Source organism: Carcharodon carcharias, chromosome 11, assembly GCF_017639515.1.
Source record: "Carcharodon carcharias isolate sCarCar2 chromosome 11, sCarCar2.pri, whole genome shotgun sequence".
In the NCBI taxonomy this organism is placed as follows: Eukaryota; Metazoa; Chordata; class Chondrichthyes; order Lamniformes; family Lamnidae; genus Carcharodon; species Carcharodon carcharias.
The window spans coordinates 23,163,149-23,181,865 of record NC_054477.1 but is presented as its reverse complement, the minus strand read 5'-3'; the positions used below and the strand labels follow the sequence as shown (position 1 = coordinate 23,181,865).

Sequence of the window (18,717 nt, the reverse complement as noted above, 5' to 3'; positions counted from 1 at the left end):
AGGTATTTCAAAACAAATATCGTCTTCATACATTTAGTTAATCCATAAAGATTTTTTTCTCAAAATTATGAAACACGATTTTTAGTTTGTGAGTTGGGTTCCAGCGTGACCCCTGGGTGACCCGGTGTAGCACGGATTAGGCTCCGGGTTGCTGTTGTCCTGGTAACGATGGCAGCGGTGGGGAGGACGGAGCCGCTGCGGGAGCCCTGCACCTACCAGCGGCGTTTCAGAGGTACCCAGATGGGCAACTGCGATCGTTCACATTGTTGTTATGATCATAAAATCCATGCATTTATATCTAATAACATCCCTGCAGCTGCCCAAGGCAATCCCGAGGTGGGAGACGCCCAATGTAATAATTATTTATATTAATAAATGGGACCTTTTTTCTTTATTCATTCACGGGGATGTGGGCTTCGCTGGCTGGGCCAGCATTTATTGCCCATCCCTAATTGCCCTTGAGAAGGGGGTGGTGAGCTGCCTTCTTGAACTGCTACAGTCCATGTGGTGTAGGTACACCCACAGCGCTGTTAGGGAGGGAGTTCCAGGATTTTGACCCAGAGACAATGAAGGAACAGCAATATATTTCCGAGTCAGGATGGTGAGTGGCTTAGAGGGGAACTTCCAGGTGGTGGTGTTCCCATATGTCAGATGCCCTTATCCTTCTAGGCGGTAGAGGTTGTAGGTTTGGAAGTTGCTGTCTAAGGAGCCTTGGTGAATTCCTGCAGTGCATCTTGTAGATGCTACACACTGCTGCTACTGTGCGTCGGTGATGGAGGGAATGAATGTTTGTGGATGTGGTGTCGATCAAGTGGGCTGCTTTGCCCTGTATGGTGTCAAGCTTCTTCAGTGTTGTTGGAGCTGCATTCATCTAGGCAATTGGGGAGTATTCCATCACATTCCTAACTTGTGCCTTGTAGATGGTGGACAGGTTTTGTGGAGTCTGGAGGTGAGTTACTCTCTGCAGATTTCCCAGCCTCTGACCTGCTCTTGTAGCCAAAGTTTTTATATGGCTGGTCTAGTTCAGTTTCTGGTCAATGATAACCCCCAGGATATTGATAGTGGGAGATTTAGCGATGGTGATGCCATTGAATGTCAAGGGGAGATGATTGGACTCCCTCTTGTTGGAGATTGTCACTGTTTGACACTTGTGTGGTGTGAATGTTACTCGTCACTTTTCAGCCGAAGCCTGAATGTTTTTCAGGTCTTGCTGCATATGGGCACTGATGGCTTCAGTATCTTAGTGGTCGTGAATGATGCTGAACGTTGTGCAATCATCAGCGAACATCTCCACTTATGATGGAGGGAAGGTCATTGATGAAGCAGCTGAAGATGGTTGGGCTTAGGACACTACCCTGAGAAACCCCTGCAGTGATGTCCTGGACTGAGATCACTGACCTCCAACAACCACGGTCATCTTCCTTTGTGCTAGGTATGACTCCATCCAGCGGAGAGCTTTCCTTCTGATTGCCATTCTCCAGTTTTGCTTGGGCTCCTTAAGGCCACACTGGGTCAGATGCAGCCTTGATGTAAAGGGCAGTCACTCTCACCTCACCTCTTGAGCTTATTTCTTTTGTCCATGTTTGGACTAAGGCTGTAATTAGGTCAGGAGCTAAGTGGCCTTGACAGAACCCAAACTGAGCGTCAATGAGCAGGTTATTGCTGAGTAAGTGCTGCTTGATAGCACTGTAAATGACACTTTCCATCACTTTGTTGATGATGGAAAGTAGACTGATGGGGTGGTAATTCATTGAACCAGGGTTGATCCCCCAGCTTTATGTTAATGGTAAAGTGGGGGATATGCTGGGCCGTGAGGTTACAGATTATGGTTGTATACGATTCTGCTGCTACTGATGGCCCACAGTGCCTCATGGATGCCCAGTTTTGAGTTGCTACGTTTGTTCAAAATTACCACCATTTAGCATGGTGGTAATGCCACACCACCCAGTGGAGTATATCCTCAATGTGAAATCAGGATTTCATGCCTACAAGGACTGTGTGTGATCACCCCTACAAATACTGTCATGGACAGATGCATCTGCAACAGGTAGATTGGTGAGGACGAGTTCAAGTAGGTTTTTCCCTCTGGTTGGTTTCAAGAGGGAACATAAATTTTGAGAGAGAGAGACTCTATCTCAGTAATATAGAATATTTGTAGGGGGCTGAGGGGAGGTTGTTGGATTTTAATCCCATTTCTGGATCTGAGCACATAATCGTTGACTGGTGCAATGCTGAGCGATTGGTGCAATGCTGAGCAATTGCTGCACTCACTGTCTTTCAGATGAGATATTAAACCAAAGCCCCGCTTGTCCCTCTCTGATGGATGTAAGAGATCCCACAGCATTCTTGGTGCAGTTACAACTTGTAACAACCACCCAACTCTCTCATTCTGCTCATCGACCTGTCCCAGCTGACAGTATCCCACTTGCCATAGATCTACCCCCGTGTGTAATCTAGGTAGTTTTGGGAGTCAGTGGACAGCCTATACCCTGAGATAGGAATTAAGACATTCAGAAAGAAAGATATGTGAGTATATTATGAAGAGGACATGAGGAAGGGGTGTGTTAAACTTCTGATAGCCAGATGGTGAAGTAGGAAACCAGATACCAATCTTTTACTTAATGCTAAATTTGCAATGAAGAAGAGTCATACGGACTCAAAACGTTAACTCTGTTTCCCTCATCACAGATGCTGCCTGACCTGAGCTTTTCCAGCATATTTTGTTTTTATTTCAGACTTCCAGCATTCACAGTATTTTGCTGTCATCACAATGTTACAAGTGTCTGTCTCCTCTCTAGCCAACACCCAGGGTAGAATTTTCCCATTGTCATGTGGGGGCGGGCCCTGCACGTCCGCATGTAAAATGACGCACGGTGATGTCCGATGCACGTCCGCCATTAATTAATGGGCCACTTAAAGTCCTTGAGTGTACAATCGATGCCGATTTTTTGGTGCCCATGCAATCTTCGGGTCGGTGTACGAGCGCAATGGGCAGGCGGGTAGGACACATTTGTATTAACCTCATCCATGGGCGGGTTAAGAGGGCTCACTGTGGTCATGAATGTGCACAGTCAAGTATTTATTTTTGAAAATTTTTCAAACTTACCTGTGTGATCTGCGGTACTTTAAAATGCATCCCAGCTGCTTTTTCTGGACTGTTAACCTTCAGGTCAGCGCTCTGCAGTGAGGAATCTCTTCTGGGCCTGCAGGTTTCAGGAAGCCTTCCCTTAGTCTGGTAATGGGAGCTGAACTGCACACTGGGGGCAGCTCCCCTGAGGAGGAAGGGAGGGCTAGAAGGGGGAGAAGGCCAGGAGTGTACATTCAGCCTCCAGTGGAACCACCTTTGGGAGGACAGGCGCAGGCCCAAGGGGTAGTCCAAGGCGGAAGGGGCCGCAGAAGACGCCACTATCCTGCTGCCAGGGTATCCAGGCAGCAAACCAGCTACCTCAAAATGTATGAGGTGTAGTGCCGCAGGAGGCTCTGTCTCTCAAGGGAGATGGTCAACAATATCTATCAGATGATTGGGCCTGAGATCTCTACTAACTGTGTGGCTCTAAAGGTCACAGCAACCTCAACTTCTATGCCCCTTCCAGGGGCCGGTGGCCGATCTTTGTGGTGTCTCCCAATCAGCTGTCCACACTTGCATCGAGCAGGTTACAGGCGCTCTGTTCTGACGGGCATTGACCTTCATCCACTTCCGTTGGGACCAGGCAAGCCAGACATAGTGAGCCAGAAGCTTCGCGGCCTTGCTGGTTTCCCCCACATCCAGGGGTGCTATAGACTGTACACATGTGTCCATCAAGGCGCCAGTAGGTGAGCCCAGTGCCTTCGTCAACAGGAAGGGCTTCCATTCCATGAACGTGCAGATAGTATGTGACCACAGGATGCTGATTCTACAAGTCTGTGCAAGGTATCCAGGCAGCTTCCATGACGCCTACATCCTCAGACACTCCCATGTGCCGGGGTTCTTCAGTGCTCCAGCCCGGCTGGATGAATGGCTGTTGGGTGACAAAGGCTATCCCCTCAGAAGGTGGCTCATGACGCCTCTCTGCCATCCAAGAACAGAAGCTGAGCAGTGGTGCAATAGGTGCCAGGCCTCCACAAGGGCTGTAATGGAGGAACTATCAATCTTCTTAAGATGCGCTTCTGATACCTGGACCACTCGGGGTGCACTCCAGTACCCCCCAGATCGTGTCTCGGTGATAGTGTTTGCATGCTGCGCTCTTCACAATCTTGCACTGGAAAGGGGGGACGCAGTGGATGATGAAGATGTCGACGCAGTGACCGCAGCTGCACACGATGAGTCCAGCAGTGAGTCCGAGGATGAGCACGCACAGGGAAATGCTGAGGGGATAAACGCTGACCCGGTCATGCTGCAGGGAGGCAGGGACACCTGGGAGGCTTTAACCCAACGACCCTTCAGTTAACACACCACAGATGGACCACCAGAACAAGCCTGGCTGTCGGCTCGATACTCAGTGTTATTGGGGCCAACACAGACTCCACGGGCCAGAGGACGACCACCAAGGTCATCAAGGCCAACAGGACAGCAGAGTCAGCAGGCTGTCTCAGATGCCACCCCGAGCGATGGGGCAGCACCAAGACGTGGCACCCAGAAACAAAAGCATAAGGTGCCTTAGGCACACCATGGGTTTTTAATTGGTGCTTTTGTGTTGGCCTGAGATGAGAGCCTTGTGATTTTATTTGATTTTTAACACTTTTTTTTGTAATAAGTTGCTTTGCTTGATACATTAAATTCAGATATATCACCATGGCTGAGGATGCCTCTTTTCTTCAGCATGTGTATTGTTTCCAAAACTGTAATGAGTGCTTTGTTGGACATTCAGCTTTATTAACAAGGCCTTAGTTACTGTTGCTAACCAGACTTTGCACTGGGAGGGAGCTGCCAGTTCCACAGCATCAGCCCAGTCGTCACAGCCTCGCGGATGATATGGTCACTGGGAGAGGGCTGGAGGAGCTGCTGCTCTCATCCGGAGCGCCCTGAGAGGTGCCCGTAGAGACGACAGGCAGCTGCCGCGCTGATGTGAGGTCGCTTCGGTGCTCCCTGCTCACCACAGATGGATGGGCACCGAGCTGGGAAACTTGGTGCCCACACCATCTCCCACACTAGCACTGACCAGCTGAGGTCAATGCCGATGTGAGCGCTTGCTGGTCAGAGTGCAGACCCAGGAAGCCCTGATGGGTCTCCTGGAGTAGGCTCTCCACGAGAGTCACCACTCTCTCAATGGAGGACGCATGACACTCGGACATGTGGCTCATTGCTTCGGCGATCATCCACATGGACTCCTCCACCATGGAGACCAAGCCAAGCATAAGCTCATGTATCTCCCCTAAATGTTCCCACACACCCGGCCGCATTTCCTGCATCTGCTGCGTCGCGGACGACTCAAGAGGCACATCATCAGGCACCTACTGAACATGTGTTTGGTCCCCTGCAGTCCTCTAACCGCTGGTGCCATGGCACTCTGTCTCTGCCAGCTCCTCCAATGACTGTGAATGCCCTCACCGCTGTGCCCGGGACACTAGCCATTGTTTGAATTCCCACTGAGGTGCTAGTATCTGTGCTGGTGCCTGCCTGGCAGAGATGGTGTGACGCTGGTGAGACTTCAGGCTCCTCAGGTGTGAGAGGGGGCCTCTGTTGCTGCTCCTCCCGACCCTGCTACGATGATGCTGAAAGGAAGATCAAGGACATTGGATCAGTTACCATGGAGACAATGACAAAGTGCATCCCTGTCCCCCAGATCATTATGTGCTTATCCTTTCATTACCAATGGTCAAGCCATGTTACAAAATTAAATCATTTAACATTCAGCACTGCTGTGGCTGTTGGGAGAACAATGCTGACCTCACTGTTGGGTGTAAATACCTGGCCGTGGCACCCCAGCCTCACCAACACCAGTATACCTGGGTGCATAGTGCCTCTCCAGATCCAGGGCCTTCTGCTCAAAACGGCTTAGAATGGTTAACTGCGCCTGGCTGCAGCCAGTCCTTACACGCTGAGCTGCATTATGAGCATTTTTCTCCTGAAAATGAGGGAAGAGCATTGATTAGTACAAATTGCACATGGACTCTGTTCGTGCATGGCCCGCCCCAACCAGAGTAGGACATATCAGGGCTCCAGTGCCTCCTCGCCCCACTGCTGCTGAACACTGACACAAAGATACTGGGTCTGCTGTACAGCCTCCAGCCCCCCCCTTCCCCCATGGACACATGCTGCCTACATCACATTAGGCACCACACGGTATATCCTTCCATAGCAAGGAGGCTCAAGTACGTGGAGCGCAGAGCACAGCAGATGGTTCATTGCTACGCCACCTTGAAGCTCCCCTCCCAGCATCTCATCACCTAAATAGGACATGCCCTGGAGTTCTAACACAGCGTCTAGGTGCAGCTCCTTCAGGTTGCCCCCAAATCAGTCATGTGGGACTCAATATAACACATGCTGCAGGGGCAAAACACACCTCCTCGTCACCCTCTCAGGCTGACCTCAGCATGGGCAATCTGCTTGCCCACCCAGCAAAGGACAAATGCTGTCAATGATTCAATGCAGTCATGACACTCACACTGGGTGGGGGGGTGGTGGCGGCGGCGGCAGGGGGATGAGCTGACCTGCTGAGTAAATGCCCAATGCCAATATGGTACTCATCCTGCCAGAGCGTAACAAGTCATTGAAGCGCTTGTGACATTGGATCCAGGTGCGCCGCACCACATTGTGGGAGCTCACCACCTCCTCCCAGGCATGTTTCGTCCTGTGGGGGGGCCTCCTCCTCCCACCCTGGGGGACCAGCACCTCCCACCGTGCTGCCACCTCCTCGAGGAGGGCAGCAAGGCAGTCACTTGAAAAATGAGGGGCACACTGGCCCCCCCGCTTCACCCTGTGGCCTGGCCTGTCTCGCTGTCCTACCTTCCAGCTTGGCCTGCTCCACTGGCCAGCACTCTGGACTGACTTGCTCACCAGAAGCCCTCTGCCGTGGCCTTGCACTTGCCATTGTGAGCAGGCTAGAAAAGGCTGCCAGGCCTTCATTTAAACAGGCTGCTGGGTTGCCATTGGACCCAATGGTCTGTGCATGCCCGCCACTGCCTGCCCACTCCCGCTTTCCTCAAGAGTCAAGAAATACACCATTCCCGCTCCGCCACCCCACCAACCAGAAAATTCAGGCCTCAGTGTTACGAAGTCTCTCTTTATATATCTTTCAGGTTAAACCAATTAAACCAAATCAACAAAATGAGGACAAATCAAGCACAGCCCCTAATTCAGGTCAGCTGTAAAACTAAAGACAAAATTTAAAAGAAACTTGCAACTCCAAACCAAAATATGATTAAAGGGGTAGTCTCTCTTTATATTTGCTCAAAGTTCTTAATCGATTAATGCACTCCACCTGTATATCCTTACCCTTAATAATACAATTGACATACCATTAACAGGGTGGGGAGAAAGTATCCTGCTCTACTTCGACGTAATATTGTGGGATCCTTTATGTCATCCTGAGTGGGAATACAGAGCCTAGGTTTAGCTTTTCATTTGGAAGATAGCATCTCTGATAGTGCAGCATTCCCTCAGTACTTCTCTGTGCTCGTCTCTGCAGTGGGGTTTGAGCCCACAACCTTTGGACCCAAAGGTGGGAATGCTACGACTGAACTAAGGTTAAACTTGGAAACATCTCGTGCAATTAAGACGGAGGTGAGGAGAAATTTTTCTCTCGGCTATTAGTCTGTGGAATTCTGTTCCTAGAGAGCAGTGGAGGTAGGGTCATTGAATATTTTTATGGCTGAGTCAGATAGATCCTTGATTGATAAGGGAGTCAATGGGTATAGGGGGTAGACAGGAAAGTAGAGTTGAAGTCACAATTGGATCTTATCAAATGGCGGAGCAGGCTCAAGGGACTGAATGGCCTACTACTCCTAATTCGTACGTACGTATGTATTACCAACGTCTTTGAAAATTGAAGTTTTAATTTCTAGGACTGAGTTACTGAGACAATTTAGATATGGAGGGAGGAATTAGGAGATCGCATAAATAAAGTTAATTTCTACAATTTCATTTAACAGTTTAGTTTTCTTTTTGTGTTTTACAGGTTAACTCAGCACGATTATGATATAACATGTAATTTGTTGTCTCTCTTTGTGTCCAGTGGATGTTAACGTTAAGAAACCCCTTCGACCCATCCAATTGAGCAGTGAGCAAGTGGCTGTGGAAATCTGGTCTCTCTGTTTTCAGCTTGATCTCCTTATCCGGGCTGAGGTGCATCAAGTATGTAATGTGTCAGTTAAATGTGGTGTGATCAATGATTGTGGGAATCAGTTACTGACCATAAATATATTAGCTACAAAACAAATTTGTTAGAGTTATTTTAATTGTGACTTCACTCAATAATTTAAAAAAAAAATCAATTATTTTACTTCAGTATGATTGTTGGAATTCTGTAGGAAGTGTTTTTTATGGGAATATTGAACATATTGATAGTAACCAGATGCAAGCAATTGCACATACAATCTGTGTCTTTTATTGTCCATTTATATTGGCAAGAAATAGTTCAACAGCTTAACGAAGAATCAGGGCCTCATGAGAATGTTCCCCCCCACCCAGAATCATAGTTTACGGCACAGAAAGAGCCCACTTGGCCCACGGTGTCTGTGCCGGCCGAGAAACGAGTTACCCAGCCTAAACCCACAGCATTTGGTCCGTGGCCGTGCAGGTTACGGCAAATAAGGTGCATATCCAGACACCTTTTAAATGAGTTGAGGGTTTCTGCCTCTACTTTCCTTTCAGGCAGTGAGTTCCAGACCTCCACAACCCTCCCAGTGAAAGATTTTCCCTCATCTCCCCTCTAATCTTTCTACAAATCGCTATAAATCCAAGCCCCCTAGTCACTGACCTCTCTGCTAAAGTAAATAGGCCCTTCCATTCACTCTATCCAGGTCCCTCACAATTTTGTACACCTCAATCAAATCTCCCCTCGGCCTCCTGTGTTCCAAGGAGAACAACCCCAGCCTATCCAGTCTTTCCTCATAGCTGCAATTTTCCAGTCCTGGCAACACCCTTGTAAATCTGCTCTGTACCTTCTCTGCAATTACACCCTTTCTGTAATGAGGCAGTCAGTGATGTAGAATTGAATGTAATGTAAAGTATTTGTGAAATTCAGCTACAAATATACAGCTGTAATATAAGTAGGGGTAGATGAGTCAAATGATTTTTAATCCACAAATGGCGTGAATAGTTAGGAAGAACATCGTTGTGCAGTGTGATGTAAATCATATCCCAGTATCGCGTATATGGGCTAGATTAGTTCAGGTCGATTTCCAAGTCAATGCTGACTTTACTGTCAGCTAGGACAAGATTTGCTGTACTGCATTCATAATTGTTCTGAATCGCGTACCCCCTCCCTGTTTAAATATCCTGCAGAAACTTAGGGCAGAATTTTCTGCCTGCTGGGCGGATGGGCCCGACCCAATCTCCGGCGGGTGGGGAGCCAATCCCCGCCGGAGAAGCGGGCCCCACCGCCATTTTACACGGGGGGGCCAATTAAGGCCCGCCCAGCGTGACGTCCACTGGGAAGAGCTATGTGTTTCCTGTGCGGGCGGGGTGGGGGGGTGGGGTGGAATTCCCCAAAAGCATGTGCACGAAAGAGCGCACATCTCCCTGAGGCAAAGTGCTGCCTCAGGGAGATTGCTGAATCTTTTAAAAACATTACAAATAGAAAAAAAAAATCTTTAACATGTTTCCCTCATGTGACATGTTCATTAATTACACTAAAACTTTATTAAACTTCTAAAATTCCTACATGAAACCTCATCCCGCCGCTGGATGAGGTTTCACGTTTATTCTATTGCCCGCCGGGGCTCCTGGCCTGCCCATCAACCTTGAGGTTGGACAGGCAGGTCCTTTAATTGTTTCAATGATCCTGTCAATGGCCTCAATTGGCCATTGACAGGTCGGCGGATGCAGGCCTGCCTTCCTGAAAATTTAAATGGGCCAGGATAATGTCGGGGGTTCTGCCCAACATCATCCTGCGTCATTTTACGTGTTGGCGAGTGGGCCCCGCCCCCTGCTCGCCAATGGCAAAATTCAGCCCTTAATGTCATTGAATATATTTAAGATTGAGTTAGACAGGTTTTTGATCTGCAAGGGAGTCAAAGATTGTGGGAGACAGGCAGGAAAGTGGACTTAAGCTCACAATCAGATTAACCATGATCTTATTGAATTGTGGGGCAGGCACAAGTGGCCAACTCCTGCTCCTATTTCTTATGTTCTTATTCTCACATATATGAAGAAGTATTCTTGTTTGGGTTTCTTGTGTATCGCCCCCTCCCTTACATTTGCTCTATTGCCAGATCCTTTAGCTATGACACCTCTCTGTAGTGGAACTCTCTTCCTAAACCTGTTTGCCTTGCTATATAAAAAAAAGTTAAGATATGGACATCGCTAGCAAGCCAGCACTTTTTTATTACCCACCCCTGATTGCCCTTGACAAAGTGGTGGTGATACTCCTACAATACTGTTGGGTTTGGAGTCCCAAGACATTGGGCTTCCAAAGATGAAGGAACGGCAATATATGTTCCAAGATGAGATGGTGCATGTCTTGGAAGGGAACTTCTCTCTCACCCTAAACCCCTTTACCTTATCCCTGTCTCACTTCATCTTCAGTTCCCTGGTATAGTACAGAGTTACTTAAGTGATAACATTTTTCTATTCTGAATTAGGAAAAGCTTGTACTATCCTTTGACTAATTGAAACCATTGTTATTTCTAGTTACAGGAACAGCTTAGGGAAGACAAAAGTCCCGTAGAGTCAGAGTCTTTTCACATAAGAGGTAGGTACATCAGTTCTTTAGGTGGATTTTCAAGCAAAAAGAATTACTGTGGCGAATGTACAGTTTTTATTGTCACTGGGTCCCAAATTGAGATGTCTTTAATCTGTCCTAGTAGAAGGTTTCTGGAGCAGACATTCTGGAGGGTAGTCACCCGGAAGCTTCTAGGAGTAGAGAAACTGGTAAAGAACATTAAGTGATATTTGGGCAGCGGAGGTGAGGGTAGGCAGAGGCTCCACTGTGAAAATAGAGCAGGTAAAGGTGGTGTATTATGGTTTTATTTTGCTGTTCTTTTCCTATCCAACATTGCATTCTTTATTCCAATTTGCTTTTCCAGGTGTCCAATAGGTGTCTCTGGCAGCCGGCTTAACATGGGACTGGAAAAACATCCAACCTATAAGCCTCCTTTGATTTATGGGTTAATGATACTTAGTTAACTATAGAGTTCTCTCTGCCACTTTGTAAATTGAGATAATTTAAACTTCTCTCACTTATTTATGCAGTTTAGTCAATGATTGTGCTAATTGGCCTTTTTATAAGTCGCAGAAGATAATTTCTTGCATAAAATCACACTAAACTGCGGTTGGATTCTGTTGCGTATGTCTTACTCTGGTTTGATTGATGGCATACTGCAGTGTTGTAGTATAAGTGTGCCAAATGTGCAAGGTGTTAATGGGTAAATTTACTTTCCAAAGTAAATTCAGTTAAGAAGGAGGGAGAAGAAATAGCGACTGGGGTTTTCTACATGTATTCCCCATATTGGTGTTCACCAGCCTGTGATTTTCTTGTCCATGATAATAAATAGAAGGTTGGGGGGGAGTGGGCAAGCACACAAGCGGGAAACTGCTCAGTTCAACTGAAATGAGTCATGTTCCACAGAGAATAAAAGAAGGTAAACAGTAATTTGTGTAAACCCACAGTGCTCTTGTACCTTTCCTAGCAATTGATAGTTATAGCATTGCATTGGCAGAGGTCTGAGGGCCAGGCTGCATTTCTGCCATCTTGGGTGAACATTACAGAGAAAGCTAAAGGAAACAAAAAAAAATCTTCAAGTGAAAGGGAGGTCTGCTCAGTTAGCTAATCTCATCCAGGGAGCAAGGGTAATCAGTACGTTTCCATTGATCTTGGTGTCCATGATAGAAGGAGGGAAAACTGGCAAGGATTTCCAAGCCTGATCCTTATTAAATGAACCCTGCTGGAACCATGGGAGAGACTTATTCTGCATTCAAACAACCTGCCACATTAAGCTCAAGATGGAGATCCACTCGTCCATCATCCCCTACACATCAACCCCCTCCCACGGCACCTTCCCGTGCAACCGCAGAAGGTGCAACACCTGCCCCTTTATTTCCCCCTCCTCATCGTCCAAGGGCCCAACCACTCCTTTCAAGTGAAGCAGCACTTCATTTGCATTTCCCTCAATTTGGTCTACTGCATTCGCTGCTTCCAATGCAGTCTCCTCTACATTGGGGAGACCAAACGCAGACTGGGTGACCGCTTTGCAGAACACCTTCGGTCTGTCTGCACACATGCCCAGACCTCCCTGTCACTTGCCATTTCAACACACCACCCTGCTCCCATGCCCACCTGTCCGTCCTTGGCCTGCTGCAATGTTCCAGTGAAGCTCAACACAGACTGGAGGAACAGCATCTCATCTTCCGATTAGGCACTTTACAGCCTTCCGGACTGAATATTGAGTTCAACAACTTCAGATCACGAACTCTCTCCCCCATCCCCACCCCCTTTCCGATCCCCCTTTTTTCTTATAATTTATAATTTTTTTTTTATTTTATATATATATATTTTATATATTTTTCTTTTCCCACCCATTTCTATTATTTTTAAATTTATTTCCAACCATTGTTTTATCTTCACACTTTAGCCCATTTCGATTCGTTCCCCTCACCCAACCCCCACTAGGGCTATCTGTCACTTGCTCATCCTGCTTTTTATCCTTAATGTCACCATTAGCAAATTCCTTAGCTAATATCACCACTGTCAACACCCCTTTGTCCTTTTGGCTATGACATCTTTGGCAATCTCTTCTTTGCCTCCACCTATCATTGGCCCTTTATCCAGCTCCACCTGTCCCACCCCTCCTCAAACAGCTTATATTTCACCTCATTTCTATTTTTCTTTAGTTCTGATGAAGAGTCATACGGACTCGAAACATTAACTGCATTCCTCTCTGCAGATGCTGTCAGACCTGCTGAGTTTTTCCAGCTATTTTTGTTTTTGTTTCAGATTTCCAGCATCCACAGTATTTTGCTTTTATCAAGAGTAAATAATGACTGGTTGGATGCTTGCTGTCCAAGGAACCATCTTTGAAGCTTCAGGGGAGGAGTAGGGTTGTTAAGTTTTCAGTTCATTGTATATCTATTTTATTTTGTGGCAGCTTTTATTAATTTGGCTATCATTTGACGACAAAGTGTCAACAGACTAGCAAACAATCCTCTGGTTTTTGGCTGAATGATCCCACACTCATGAATAGTAGAAAATAAAATTGCCTGTGTAAGGGCAAGTCGTTACATTGAGACTTCATCAAAAACGATTTGTTTAGTTTGGGAATGTTATTGTTTTGGAATAAGTGGAGCCACTGTCTCAAAGGAATAGTCCAGGATAATGTTTGCAATGGACTTATGTTAAAATATTTGATATAAGAAATTTGCTGAAATCTATGAAGTGAAAATTGATGTTCAAAAAAAGCCACATTTCCTATTTGCTATTTATGTATGGTTGTCAAGAGCTTTGCTGAAGAAACTGAGGTGTTGGCAAGCATTGAGGAGGTTAGTGAGGGGGGCGGTGGGGGGCTTGGTGGTTGTGGTGAAATGGTATTGGACAGTAGCACAAGATGGGTAATAGGGAAACAACAGCATATTTTACACACAACTTGACTATCTTTTCCACTGATTTTATTTGGGTGGCGTGTATACTGATTTGCTATAATCTGTTTTACACTATCACCTAAGATCAATTTTACCCATCTGATATATCAGTAACTAGTTTGGGCCCCAGTGGCCTTTTGAGGTATTAATTTTTTTTTGCTGCCTTCATAACAATTTAAACTTTTATTGTTAAGAAACACATGTTTAAGGTGCTATCTATGTAGGGTAGAGGGGTGATGGAACTGGAAATTGTGTGAAGTTTTGGAAAAAAAGAAAAAGAATTCTTCCCCCACCCCCCATTTCGGATATCTATTTTCAGCATCAAAAACTCCCAAACTCAGTTGAATGCAGTGTAAATGCTTTCACAACAAAAATGTGCCTCTGCCCCAATTGCAGCTTGTACTGCACCAGTGCAAATTTTCCCATTTCTAATACTAGCCATCTTGTGGGTGCTAATTTGGGACAGTTTTCTACTGTGGCTCCATATCCACTGAGAAATATGTTGTGTATCTCAAATCTTCTTCGTATAGGACACTTAAAACAAACATTGTCGGGGCCGAACTTCAATCCAGGCCCCAAAAGCGTAAGTATTTAATTCTGAAGAGATACTTTACTACAGCCTGGATAAGTATTTTAAAATAACGGTACATTGGAATTCAACAACATGCTTGGGTTGTTTTTCAAATTGTTCTTTCATTCTCATACAGGTGTAGATTATGTTGAAAGAATTAAACAATATCTGGAACATCTGCCAGACCCTGTTCCACAGTTAGAGGTAATGTGCTTTACCATCTTTTAAGATTCTAATTAATTGTAGAGTGGTATGCAATATTGTTTCTGTCTAGACATATATTGGTTGGTTGTAATATATTTGTATTACAGTATTTCAAGCTGCAGCTCTGATGCACTGGTAATAATAATGAGAAGGTCTGTGAAGCAATTTTGAGACATTTTTCTGAGTGAAGATGCTATTTGGAAATAATTGATCAATTTTACTGTTGTAAAAAATGTACTCTGAATGTTTTCTAAAGGGGTGCTATTGCTGTATTATTGCTATGTAGCCTCTTTTCATAAGTCCATAAAGTACAGTGTAAACTGTCTTTCACAGGACTATCTGGATTCTCAAGGATTGTCGACATTGTTTCCCCGTGTTGAAATATTTGTAATACATGGTAGACCTGTTGACATGCTGGAACAACCTCCCTTGGATGGTAAGAGTGCTTTCACCGTCTTAATACATTCGTGTATGTTCTACAAATAAATGATATCAATGTACTGTTCTTAATGATTTTGGTTGTGTATGTCTTTTTAATTCTACAGAAGACTTGTAATATCAAATCAAATAGATTAAAATTAAGTATATCACTGAATAAATGATAATGTGTACATTGGGAGGTTTGGCAGTTAAAATGCAACAATGAGACATCATGATGTTGGGAGATGATGTAAATAAAGTACAATATGTGAGGGGATACATTTTGGTAGGAAGAATGAGGACAGGCAATATAAACTAAAGAGTACAATTGTAAAATGGATATGGGAACAGAGAGAGACCTAGGTATATGTGCATAAATTGTCGAAGGTGGTAGGGCAGGTTGAGAAAGCAGTTAAAAAAGCAGATGGAATTCTGGCCGAGGCACAAATTACAAAAGCAAGGAAGTTATGATAAACCTTTATAAAACACTGCTTCGACCTCAATTGGAATATTGTGTCCAATTCTCTGTACTGCACTTTAGAAAGGATGTGGAGGCTTAAGAGAGGGAGCAGAAAAAAATTATGAAAACGATTCCAGGGCTTCAGTTACATGGATAAACTGGAGGAGCCAAGGTTGTTATTCTTAGAGAAGAAAAGGTTGAGAAGAAATTTGATAGAGGTGTTCAAAATCATGAGGGATCTGAACAGATTAGATGGAAAGAAACTGTTCCATTGGCAAAAGGGGTGTGAACCAGAGAATACAGATTTAAGGTGACTGGCAAAGGACCTAAGAGTGACATTGGAGTTTTTTTTTTGCTCAGTGAGTGTTTAGGATCTGGAATGCACTGTTTGAAAGGCTGATGGAGGCAGATTCAATCATGGCTTTCAAAAGGGAATTGGATAAGCACCTGAAGGAAAATAAATTGGATGGCTATGGGGAAAGGTCAGGGAAGTGGGACTAGTTGAATTGCTCTTGCAGAAAACCAGCCAAATGGCCTCTTTCTGGGCTGCAGTGGTTCTATGATCCTGAGTGCTCATGTCAGGAGCACTGGCTGAGATTTTTGTTGATGGGATATGGCGGTATAGTGGGAGGCATATAACAATGACATTGAGTCAACAGTTAACTGTCAGCAGATCAACTTGCATGAGCGAGTAGTTAAGACTTCTTTCTTTGACTTGATTGTGTCTTTTGTTGTCACTCTGTATGAAGCATGCTGGGGGAAAGGAGGTGGATCATAGCCAGATTGATGATCAGCCACCATCTGAGCTTTTAATCACATCTATTGCTCCATTTCAGATTGTTTGCTTTCAATCTATATGGACAAGTTAGAGAAAGAGTGAAAGTGTTTCTGTAGGTTGTTGGCTTATGATGACTGTAATGAGATAAAGGAGAAAATAGGAAATGGAAGTGGGATAAGCAACGGTAAGAGGGTTTATGAGGAAACATTTAAAAAAATGAAACCGTATTATATTTACAAGTGAAAGCAATTTTAGCTTTCTTTCTAATCCAAACGCTCACAGTATCTGTGTTCTCCAGAAGCAAAGATGAGGGAAATTGGTTCTGTAAACTTAATCCTGGGTTTCCATGTTAAACTGATTAAAGCAGAACAAAAGCAAAATACTGTGGAAATCTGAAATAGAAACTGAAAATGCTGGAAATACTCAGCAGGTCAAGAAGCATCTGTGGAGAGAGAAACAAAGTTAACGTTTCAGGTTGTTAACCTTTCATCTGTTTTGTTCTGAAGAAAGGTTATTGATCTGAATCGTTAGCTCTATATTTCTCTCCACAGATGCTGCCTGACCTGCTGAGCGTTTCCAGCATGTTCTGTTTTGATCAGTGTTCTGGGCATCCAAATCTGTAAAACAGTCAATTGTATTGCAAGTGTGTCACTATATTATCAATTCTTCTTCATCTTTCTGCTGTGACGAACTTACTATTGTAATAACATTTGCTTCTCCATAGCAGAGAGGATCGAAATTCGTACAAAGACTTCCAACAGCATTTTAATTTTAATTAATGGAGTTGGATGAAATGATAATACACAATAGGGATCAAAGTGTCTAGAAAAATCCTAAACAATTTCTTCTTATCTGTTGGCAAGGAATACAAAGTGGTAATTTGCTACCTTTATTTGTACCTTCTTTGAATGTTTACTTACAAATCAAATGTCACATGGTGTTTTCGCTGGGCTTAAAAATGCTAATGTGGATAAATCCGTATTTCATCAGACCTCTATACAAAGTTTGTCAATTCAGCCTCTTCGCTATGAAGCTGTCTATTTTAAAATGTCGTACCTCAGACTAACTGTTGAGAAACATGACTGACAGTATTGCAGTTAGCTTTAAAATGAGGCCACACAATCATTTAAAAGTTTGGGGTTGGAAAGCATAATGTGTGATGCATTATTCACATATGCTGTGTGGCAAAAAGTGCTAATTTATCTTGGTTTTAGTTTCTTAGTAACAGCTTAAGGTGCTTTTTATTTTGTTTTATTAAATTGTAGTGCTTAAATTTTATTTTAATTTTTGTTTAGTGTTGAAACCCAACCCTACGGTTTTCTATAGCTTTTGCGTCAAAGGTGGCTTTTTGTTGTGTATGAAGAACTGTGAGGGTTTTGCATTCAGGTGAGTTAATAACTAATAATAACATTTTACCTTTGCCGTCTTTTAATTTCATCTATTTTTTTTCTTATTAAAAATAAACAATGGTTTGCATTAGTTTTATAATGTGGGATTTGCACTCATGGTTGCTCACACAATACATTCTCAATTTCTGTCATGCTGTATTGTACCTGACACAATGAACTAAAGAAAATAGGCAATGCCTTGGATTGTTGTTAAATTCCTTTTAACAACTGGTTAGGAAGCCTTTTAGCTACAAGGTGTACCACTGGCACCAGGCACGTGGAAATCTTACTGTTAACAACTCTCCTTAGCATAAAGAAACTGACTTTCAGAAAGCTGATGACACTAGAGGCTTCCATTTTTTGGGGGCTGCTGAGTTTTTAATAGGTCTCCACCAACACCCAAATATACGGAGCTGGTTTCCTTCCTGTGAGTTCCAGAATCAAGGCATTACAACCTCCAACAGCCTTGATTTGATGTACTGACAGGAAAATAGTCAAACTGAAGAGTGCTGCATGGAAATTTCATGTCTCTGGTTGAACCTTTAAGAAAGTCTAAAAGTGCTTTGGAGGCCTGAGAGCAGTTTATTTACACATTTCATCCAGGGAATAATGTGGAGCACGCAGGATCTTAAAGAACAAGGAAAATATGTTATTTATGTGTCGGAAAGCAAACCTGTGCATGCATGAATTATGTTTTCTTTTAAGTACCTTGAATAACAGTTTCTTAAAATCAAGTTTATCACAAGTTATTGAATGACTGCCTTTATTATTTAAATTATGTATATATAATACACAAATATCCTGTGGGGTGAAAACATGTGGTCTTCAGAGGAAGTAACTTGAATTATTGAGTGGAACTGTTAGAAGTTTCTTCTAATGTTCTTGAATTGTCTATGAATCTGTGAATTCTTAACTGAAGTACTGTGATTTTGCATGGTTAATTCAATAGTATTACCTAATTTTGTACTACATTATAAATTGAGGAATTTTGTGTTGCGTACATGGATTATAAAATGTAACTTTGGATAATGTATTATGAATATCTGATTACTTGCATTTGTAGGTCAATAACACATTTACTGTTCTATTTGTACTAATTGTAATATATTTCTGATCCTTAGTCCTTCTTTCCTGATTAAATTCATAGGAAAATTTTATTTATTTTTTACCATGCTATAAAAG

The 18,717-nt window shown here is 43.9% G+C and overlaps 1 protein-coding gene across 2 annotated transcripts in view; it reads left to right on the top strand.

Moving 5' to 3' along the window:
• The first annotated feature begins 165 nt into the window (after window positions 1-165).
• The window catches only part of si:ch211-218d20.15, a 25,724-nt gene continuing 7,172 nt past the window's right edge, over window positions 166-18,717 (top strand). The window contains exons 1-6 of one of the 2 annotated variants that reach the window (XR_005944431.1): window positions 166-232; window positions 8,154-8,272; window positions 10,772-10,832; window positions 14,422-14,489; window positions 14,823-14,925; window positions 17,443-17,533. Coding sequence is in view for 1 of the 2 variants with exons in the window: in XM_041199203.1 (XP_041055137.1) it covers window positions 169-232; window positions 8,154-8,272; window positions 10,772-10,832; window positions 14,422-14,489; window positions 14,823-14,925 (415 nt within the window). In the remaining variant the exon portion in view is untranslated. The remainder of the gene's footprint in view (window positions 233-8,153; window positions 8,273-10,771; window positions 10,833-14,421; window positions 14,490-14,822; window positions 14,926-17,442; window positions 17,534-18,717) is intronic. The other variant, XM_041199203.1, reaches the window with a different exon arrangement.